General features: G+C 55.4%; 5 protein-coding genes across 5 annotated transcripts in view; all 5 read left to right on the top strand.

Moving 5' to 3' along the window:
* Positions 1-1,011: 1,011 nt before the first annotated feature.
* DQ04_02961080 (hypothetical protein) lies at positions 1,012-4,947 on the top strand (the record flags this gene model as incomplete). Its single annotated transcript, XM_009312381.1, has 1 exon — positions 1,012-4,947. One exon carries the CDS (start codon positions 1,012-1,014, stop codon positions 4,945-4,947), a length of 3,936 nt encoding a protein of 1,311 aa, XP_009310656.1.
* Positions 4,948-5,118: 171 nt separating this feature from the next.
* DQ04_02961070 (hypothetical protein) lies at positions 5,119-5,511 on the top strand (the record flags this gene model as incomplete). The annotated part of the gene is made up of 1 exon (XM_009312380.1): positions 5,119-5,511. One exon carries the CDS (start codon positions 5,119-5,121, stop codon positions 5,509-5,511), a length of 393 nt encoding a protein of 130 aa, XP_009310655.1.
* A 333-nt stretch (positions 5,512-5,844) lies between these two features.
* DQ04_02961060 (RNA-binding protein 8A) lies at positions 5,845-6,324 on the top strand (the record flags this gene model as incomplete). The annotated part of the gene is made up of 1 exon (XM_009312379.1): positions 5,845-6,324. One exon carries the CDS (start codon positions 5,845-5,847, stop codon positions 6,322-6,324), a length of 480 nt encoding a protein of 159 aa, XP_009310654.1.
* Positions 6,325-6,826: 502 nt separating this feature from the next.
* On the top strand, positions 6,827-7,084 carry DQ04_02961050 (hypothetical protein; the record flags this gene model as incomplete). Its single annotated transcript, XM_009312378.1, has 1 exon — positions 6,827-7,084. One exon carries the CDS (start codon positions 6,827-6,829, stop codon positions 7,082-7,084), a length of 258 nt encoding a protein of 85 aa, XP_009310653.1.
* A 290-nt stretch (positions 7,085-7,374) lies between these two features.
* DQ04_02961040 (hypothetical protein) overlaps positions 7,375-8,348 on the top strand; it is a gene marked incomplete at both ends in the record, with an annotated part of 1,140 nt that continues 166 nt past the window's right edge. The window contains one exon of the mRNA XM_009312377.1: positions 7,375-8,348. This exon is cut by the window's right edge and continues 166 nt beyond it. Coding sequence (XP_009310652.1) covers positions 7,375-8,348 — 974 coding nt within the window.

The raw sequence follows: 8,348 nt of genomic DNA, 5'->3' as shown, positions 1-8,348 counted from the left end.
CAAGGCAGAGTTTCCCATTATGGCGAAGATTGACGTGAACGGCGACAAGGCACATCCCTTGTATGAGTTCATGAAGAAGGCTAGGCCTGGTGTTCTCGGCACGAAGGCCATTAAATGGAATTTTACATCATTCCTCATCGACAAGAATGGCATTCCTGTGGAGCGCTTTGCATCCGGTGCGACAGTTGAAGAGATTGAGAAGTGCCTTATTCCGCTGCTTGAGAATGACGATGTTCAGCACTCTTCGTAATAAGGTACTTTACGATTCGCGTACGTTTGCTTAACCGCGTTTCTTGTTTTTTTTTCCCTTTTTCATCTATCTATCTATCTGTGTCTGATTTTTTGTGTTTCTCAGTGCCCTCCTCACAATTATATACTCCACAACCACGATAGCCATGGCAGCGAGGGCCACTACAAGAGAGGGATGCCTGGGCGGTAGTGAATGAAGGACAATATACCGACATCCGTGAATGTAGTGGTAGTAAGAGTGGCTGCAAGATCGTTTGTTTGTGGAAGAGGTATTTACTTTCCATGCGTGGGAGGTGTGGTGAGAGACTTTGAGGAAGGTGGGAAGGAAGCGGATGGAGGATGAGGGTGAAGAAGAGCAGGCGATTTGGCGAACAGGCAAATTTTTGACATCTCTACTCACTGAATTTGTGGATCACGCTTCAGGGAACGGATTCGCCCTGGAATGACCATTGTTGCCTGCGTTTTTCTGTCGTTCTCTTCTGTTGTTGTTTGCTTGCTTGTTTAAGGGGGATATCGGAAGTGATCCGGCTTCTCCCTTTTGTAGTTTGTGCTCGTGTTGGTGCCCGCGGTTGCAGCGGTGTGTGACGGTGCATTGTCGGTTGTATTACTGGCCGGGGACTGTGCAGAGAGAGAGACACACACACACTCACCGAGAGAGAGAGAGAGAGAGAGGTCGCATCAGAAAAGCACATCTCTCTGCTGCCGTTTCACGCTGTGGCGGGTTGCTTCAGCATGCGTGGGAGCGACACTCCGCCGACGTGAATGCCAACCGGGAACAGAGCACTTGTCGTGGCATTTGTTCGTGCAGCTGCACTGGTGCCATGCCCCCGTCTGGAGAAGGCATCGTCGGATGTGGAGGAAAGCGGCGGGCCTCCCGTTCCACCGCCCCCAGTGCCACCATTCACGTCGGCCACATGGCTAGTGGCACTTGGCGAGAGTGACAGGACGCTGCAGGAGCCTACAAAGTGGCAGGACTTCGCTCGTGCGCACAAGACAATTACGGCGGAAGCCAGGTCTCTGGGATTTGATGCGCTAGAACGAGGTGAGGTGCGGCGACGCGCCAAACTATCTCTTAACAACGTGGCACAAACGCAGCAGCAGCTAGATCATCGTGCTTGTGGGTATAGTAATCCCACCAGGACTGAGAGCGAAACTGCTGCGGCAATTCTGAAGGAGGAGCTGGAAGGGTGTCGGGCTTGGGCGGCTGTTAATGCTGCTGCTTCTACTCCTCGTCACCCGATTAGTCTTATTACTGCTAGTGTCAGAGCAGCTGCAATGGAAAACATGTTGCCTTCTTCAGCGTGTGCTTCTGCTGCTGCTGATGATGATGATGATGATGTTGTTGTTGTTGGTTGTAGTGAACGTATCGAGTTATTGCTATTGGTGTTTTCGGTGGTGTCGGCGATGCTGAACCACCGCCTTCCACTGCGCACAGCTCTAGATGCTTTGGCACCGCACACCTCAGAAACTACCCTTGCTATCTGTGAGCAGTTCCTCGGAGAGAATAATATTGTTTTATTCAACATTGCAGAGGCGCTGTGTTCTGGTATGTCGACCCCTGCTTCCTCTCTCTACACAATGCAGTGCGTCCACGCGTTTGTGAGGGAGAAGCAGACTGGGCGCGTACAGCACCTGCTGGGTGATGAAGAAGGAATGGTGCGCTCGCCCCCAGAAGAGGATTTGTGGGGCGCTGCTCTCCACACACTCAATGAGGCACAATTGCTCGAAGCAAAGCGCCAACTTCAAGAGGAACTGCAGAAGCTGCTGACGGCTGCTGCACGCGCCGATCAGCGTAGTATTGCGACGGCCCAACGCTTTGGGAGTGCGTGTGACGCGCACCGAATAACGGTGACGAACTCGCAGGCTGTAAGAGTTCACTCAGGACGCCGTGGAAAAGGCTCCACTGCCGCTACTACACGTGTACGCAAGGTAATTACACCGGTGCGATGCACTGACTCTGGGGAAGCAAACATAGTGGATGCTTTGAGGGAATCTTCAGGCGCCTCAGCGAGGTGCGGCACGACTGCTGCAACGCATAGGCCGGAGATCTCGTCTTCCTGCTGGCAGCGCAGTGCAATAGAGGTGTGGAGATCGCGACGCGAAGCCGTCCTTGTGGCGTTGGACAGATACCAGCTTCTTGTTTCTGGCGACGATCAGGAATGTCAAGAGAGAGCGAAAACTGAGGCGATGCCTGCAACGGCTCCTTCCGCTTTACTGGAGACGCTCTCGTGTCAACTTCGTGCTGTGATTAGTGTGGATTCTGATGCAGCGCACATACTGGATGCACTGTGGCGATGGACCGGGAGTGAGAGCAATGCGGCAAGTACGGGAACACACACAGCGTTGGCGCTAGAGCTCGTTTTGTTTCTCTTCGCCACGGCGTCGACGAAATCTGAGGGCCGTGGTGTGTTGCTTGAGCTGCCAGGTCTGTTGAGGCGGGTCTTGGAGGTAGACACAGGCAAAAATGCAGCATCATCTTCGTTGCTCCGAGCACTTCCGGACTCTCTGTCTGTTTTCCTTATTGATACGGTTTTTTCGGCGTTGCTGCGGTGTAATGCGCATCCTACGACTGCAGATGGTCGTCGGATAGACAATAATCATTCGCTGGCATGTGTGGCTGGATTGCTGTGGGAGCTCCATTCCCCACATGTGCTGCGGCATGCCGTGTCGATGTGGCGCAATAGGAAGTCCCCTCCCGAGCAGGGTGTGAGCGACGCTGGTAATTCGTCTTCGTCCTCGTTGTTTCAGCAGCATGCCAACGCAGTGATGCTACTGCTTCTGGTAGTAGCAAAGCGAGTCGGCCCTGAGGCAACGGTCGAGTGTTCGTCGCCACCGATGGATTTGCCATTTATTTTGGCAGTTTGTGAGCTCCTGTGCAACGATGTCCTTGCGCTCCTTAAACAGATCCCAGTTCGCGCCAAAAAACCGCTGCCACGTTTCATCAACGAGGCACTATGGAACGTGCTGTTTCCACTGGCCACGTGGGCCCTCCACCACAGTGAATGCACACGTAGCGAATGCGGGATGGCGGCGGTGCGCCAACTGGTTGAACTCTCTCACGCTGTCGTGGGGGATTTGACGCTTCGGTGGGATTACAGTGTCGTGCCGACGCGGCGGCTCTGGAGAAGAATGAATAAGAGGGAAATGGGGCTGCCATACGCCACAGACTTGGTAGCGGCGGTGGAGGAGGAGGAGTACGAGGCAGATGACACAGTAGCGTGCCGCGTCGTGAGGTTCGCATCACTCCTTGAGGGGATGCTGCTAACTGCTGCAGAGGTTCTGCCGCACCTTCTCCCTGATTCATGTGCTTTCTCCTGTATGTGCAACGCTGTTGGCGTTGTTCTGCACGATGTGGACGGCCGCACTGGCCATCAAATCATGACGCATCTCCTGCGATTGACACCACCCGAGGCGAGGATGGATGTCGAGGCCCACATTGCTGTTGTGCGCTGTCTTGCATCTATGCGGCACGGGTGCACTCTCTGGGAAGAGGCTGTGTGGCACTACAAGTGCGCAGTTTTGACAGCATCTGATGCCAATGCGGTGGTTGCGGCGTCAGAGTGCCATCTTCGCCGTCCACACGTGCCTACAGATTTGGGTACTGCACGCGTGTTGCGTTGTGTGGGAGGCTCCCCACTTCCTCGCGGTGCGCGCTGCATGCTTACGATACGTCTTGTTGCCTTTGCACGTGCGGCTGGGGTTCCCTTTAGCGCCCACTCTTTAGCCGCCTGCTTGCTGAACTTCACAATGCGAAGGAATCCACCAGTGCGTGGTTTTAACGGTGCCCCCTGGTGCGACGCGCTGGAATGGTATGACGATGTCATGTCGCGGTGCGACGAGGCGGCGCCGCCTATGCAGGACTTGTCATGTTTTCACATTGCGTGCCTTCAGAGCCTGCTTGCCCACGGGGAGTGGACAGAGGCGTCCCTCTCGTTGCCGATGGCGAGTATTTCCCGCCTCTGCGAGGGCAAGGCTGCACTCAGCCTGAGTGACGTCACTGGAAGAGTCTCTTTCCTTTTGGCATTGTGCGCGGCGGATCGGACGCAAAGCTGCGCGGATGCAGCAACCGCCTTGTATCAAACGTTGCAAAACAGTCTCCCGGCTGTGGGGTCGCCAGAGGTGAATCCCGAGCAACTGCTGCGACTCTATCGAGCTGCAGTTGCCGTTCCACCAATGCACCGCGAGCTTGAGGTGCGGTGCCGCACACCGCTCTTCCGCCACGAGGCGGCTCTCATTCCCAGGTCTGTGGATGAACGTGACGGGGAGTTAGCGCTCCGCTTGGGGATATGCGGGATCTCCCACCATCATCACCACCACCACGATGATCATCCATGTCATGGCCACTACGCGTTGGTAAAAAAACTGGAGACGTGCGTCTCGTGTCGTCTCGCCGGCGCTGCGGATCGCACAGCTGATGCGCTCGATATCGGCCCACAACAGCAAGAACATCAACCACATTCACGTTTGCGTGTTCGTGAACGTAGTTCGCGTACGCTGTCTATTATGCGGGTCGTGTGGTCGGAGGAAGAATACATGAAGAAGACAAAAGGGGCTGAGGCTGGGGTCATGGAAGAGGGCGTGACGCGCTCGTTGATGGATACGCGCTACGCCAACGTTATGGTGCCGCTGCAAAAACTCCAACGACTTCGCGCAGCAAAGCGGAATGGGAGGCGACGACGCCGTGGGACTACTCTGTGACATGAAGTGGAGAAAAGAGACAGACAATAGCGCAAGGGAAATACGTCGAGAGGAGAGAAAGAAACATAATGCGTTGTGGTGCCGGTCGCTCTTTCTCCGCACTCTATTACTATTTCCGCTTTCTCACCCGTGATGTGCCATATATGAAGGCGTGGTGAAAAGGAAGTAGAAATGCTGCACTGTAGCAGGTGTTCCAGGGCACCCGTGTTCTGCCGCATTATTGATATTATGCGGCAACATGAGCCATATGCGCGGCCTGGGATTTTGTATCCTATTCGTGTGGAACTGGGCGCTAATGTGGAGAAGTGCACTCCCCCCGAGCTGCAAGATATTATCGACACCATGCTGGCCCGCTCTCAGCGCTTCGCGACAGTCAAGACAGGGATGGTGTACAACGTTGACCACTCCGTGGCAACTGAGATCAAGGCTTACGGCCGTTATCTTGTTACTGGGAATATGCGGGGAGGATACATCAAGGGCGACCACCGATATGGACCGCGCTTGACAGGATATGGCGGTGCCACAACGAAGCCGGGTCTGAGGTGGAACGGAGACGATTTATGAGCGCAAGTGGGACGTCGACGCACGTGTGTACTTCACGGTCAGCACTCAAAATGTTGAATGACTCTTTGTGACAATGGACAGATTGCCACCATGTTGTTTTTTAATCCATGTTGCATGTACTTGCGCAGTGCTTCTGTTGATTCCCCTCCTCCCTCACCCCCATTTTTGTGTTGCACCCTTCAGCATTCAGCCTATAAACATCTCATAAGAGAGACTGTAAGCGCGAAGTAAAGGGAAACAGGCATTTTATATTGCCATATATATATATTTAGTGAGAGAGAGAGAGAGAGAGAGGGAGAGGAAGAACTATTAAGAGGCAACTACAGGGACTCCATGATTGCTGAGGGAGCTGCTGCAGCCACCGAGGTGCCGTCGGTGCGTCGCGTTCGCCGCATGCGATCGCAGTTTGAGCGGCTCGTACGCCCCGCGGATGTTGCGCCTGGTGAACCGATGCCCAGTATTGAGGGATGGGCGCTCTTCCTCACCAACCTGCCACCCAATACCACCAGCGACCACATCCTTGACCTCTTCCTCACCCACAACGGGGCCAGTGGTGAGGGCTACGACCCGATTCGTGAAGTGAAGATGCCGCTCGACAAGAACTGCTGCTGCAGCGGATACGCGCTGGTAGAGCTGGAGAGCAAAGATGCGTTTGAGCGGGCGCTGCGCGAGCTGGATGGTATCGTGTTGCCGTTCGCTGAAGGCGATGCACCAGAAGGACAGGACGCGTGGCGGCTGCGCATCGCCCCGACGTTTCTTGGCGAGGAAGAGGAAGAGGACCCGATGGCGGGGGAGAAACGGGCGCGTGAGTGAAGGGCATCAATGTATGCTGTGCCCACCCCCCCTTCATTCTCTCATTTGATTCATTTCTTTTTGGAGTATAAGCATATCCCTCTTTGCCCTGCGGGCGAAAGAGCGATAAGGTGGACGAAAAGAATGAACGTGGCGGAGCTTAGGGTGCTTGGGGGAAGGAGAGCAAGGGACCGTTTCCACCATCATGTGGTTTCTTCCGGTTGTTATACTGTTGTTTTACGTCGACTTGTTTGTCTCCCACATTGAACAGTGTTTGACCCTCTCTTTCTGTGTGGGTTTGTGCATCATTTCCTCTCGCGTTTCTTTTTTTTTGTTTTTGGCGCCTATCTTTGTGTCTATTGGGGTGCTGCAGAAACGCACTGGTGGGCTCTTTTTCGGATTCGCCTTAACGGGGGGGGNAGGGGGAGGAGCGACCCGCTGCTGTATTCCAGTACACAATTCACAACGTTGACGGAAAGAGGAAGAGGTGTGTGCGTCTGTGGGAGGAGGGCGTTGTCTCTAGATGAGAGCCGCCGCGTCGACTGTGGCTATCAGCACATCATCCGTGTGTGCGGAGGGCGCGGACGCGCAGCGGACGAGCCTGCCATTCGTTGTCTTCGAGCTCGTCATGGCCTCGCTATGCACTTTTAGCTATTTTATAATGCGACGTCTGCGCCGACTGTCAGAGCTGCGCGCGCAACAGCGCTACGATAGGCTGAGTCGCATTGAAGTAGGATTCGGCGCCAACACCAACGCCTCAGATCGCACGGTAGCGCTGTAGATTGTGCGATACATGTGCGTGTGTGGTTGTTTGCGTGTGTGTGTGTGCGTGCCAGTCAGTCAGTCACTCAGTCGGTCCCTCTGCTTGTGGGGATGATACTTTGATGCCTGACGTGCTGCGTTGCTTCCCTTAGAACCGTGTGGGGGTCATGCCGCGTCATTTGTTTCAAAAGTTATCTTTCCCTCGCACTTTGTCCATCTTGTTCCCATATTTGCTCTATCGTTCTTTCCGTGTGTGTGTGTGTGTGTGTGTGTGTGTGTGCCTCCTCAAGCGGCGATTTGTCAGATGCGATGAACCGTTTCATGCGGCTGCGAAGCGACGGGGCCCTCTCTATTGATCTCGACGATGCCACCGACGCCGCACCCGTGCTGAGTGCCTTCAACCGTGACGGCGGGAGCAGTGCTGGCCCGCTTGCGACCGCCGTCCGCCGCTCCATGACGCCACACAAGAGCGATGCGTGGTTCGGCAACGTCTCCTCCACCACCGGTGACTCCTCCTCGCCGGTCCCACGCCGCCCATCACCTGTAAAGGAGGTTGAGTTCGATATGAAGGCGCGTCTGGCACAAGAGGAAGAGTGGAATGCGCTGCAAGAGTGCACCTTTCACCCAGTGATTGGTGCACGATCGAGGCATTTGGCGGCGGCGTCGTCGTCGTCGCCGAAACCCGAGTCGCGGCTATGGAATTCCCCACGGCGTGGGACTTCGCCGAAGCGTGTGTTCGACAAACTCTTTGCCGACGCCAAGACGCAGCAGGTGCAACGGGCACAGCTTCGTGCTGATTGGTGGGTGGAGGAGCAGGAGCGGCGCAAAGAGGTGGAAGGGCATGGGCTAGTTGGCGATATTTCACCCACACGGAGGAGACGCGGTAGTGGCGCCATCATTGACGGTGAGGATGCCGATGAGGGCGTGGCTGGGGTATTCAACCGACTGTACGGTGACGCACAGCGACTCCGCCAGAAGCAAGATGAGCTACTGCGTAAGCGAGAGGAAAACCTGCGTGAAGAAGAGAACAGGGTGACGATGCCTTCTCCGCAGCGACGGCACAGGAAAGGCGAGGGCTCGCCACGGCTAACAGCGGCAGACCGAAAAGAGCTCTTTGCGCGACTCTCCATGCCAGTGCGAAAAGCCGAGAAGAAGGAGCTGACGCCCACCGGGCACACTGCATCGACAAAGGAAGGGGAGGACTCACGTCGGTACGCGTTGCAATGGCCTGTGCCGTCTATGCACACGCTGACCTTGGCGGATTTGCGGCGGCACAACGATTT

This window comes from Trypanosoma grayi (genome assembly GCF_000691245.1).
Source record: "Trypanosoma grayi strain ANR4 Tgr_296_V1, whole genome shotgun sequence".
NCBI classification, from domain to species: Eukaryota; Euglenozoa; class Kinetoplastea; order Trypanosomatida; family Trypanosomatidae; genus Trypanosoma; species Trypanosoma grayi.
The sequence above is the reverse complement of the archived record's forward strand: the minus strand, read 5'-3'. Positions and strand labels throughout refer to the sequence as shown.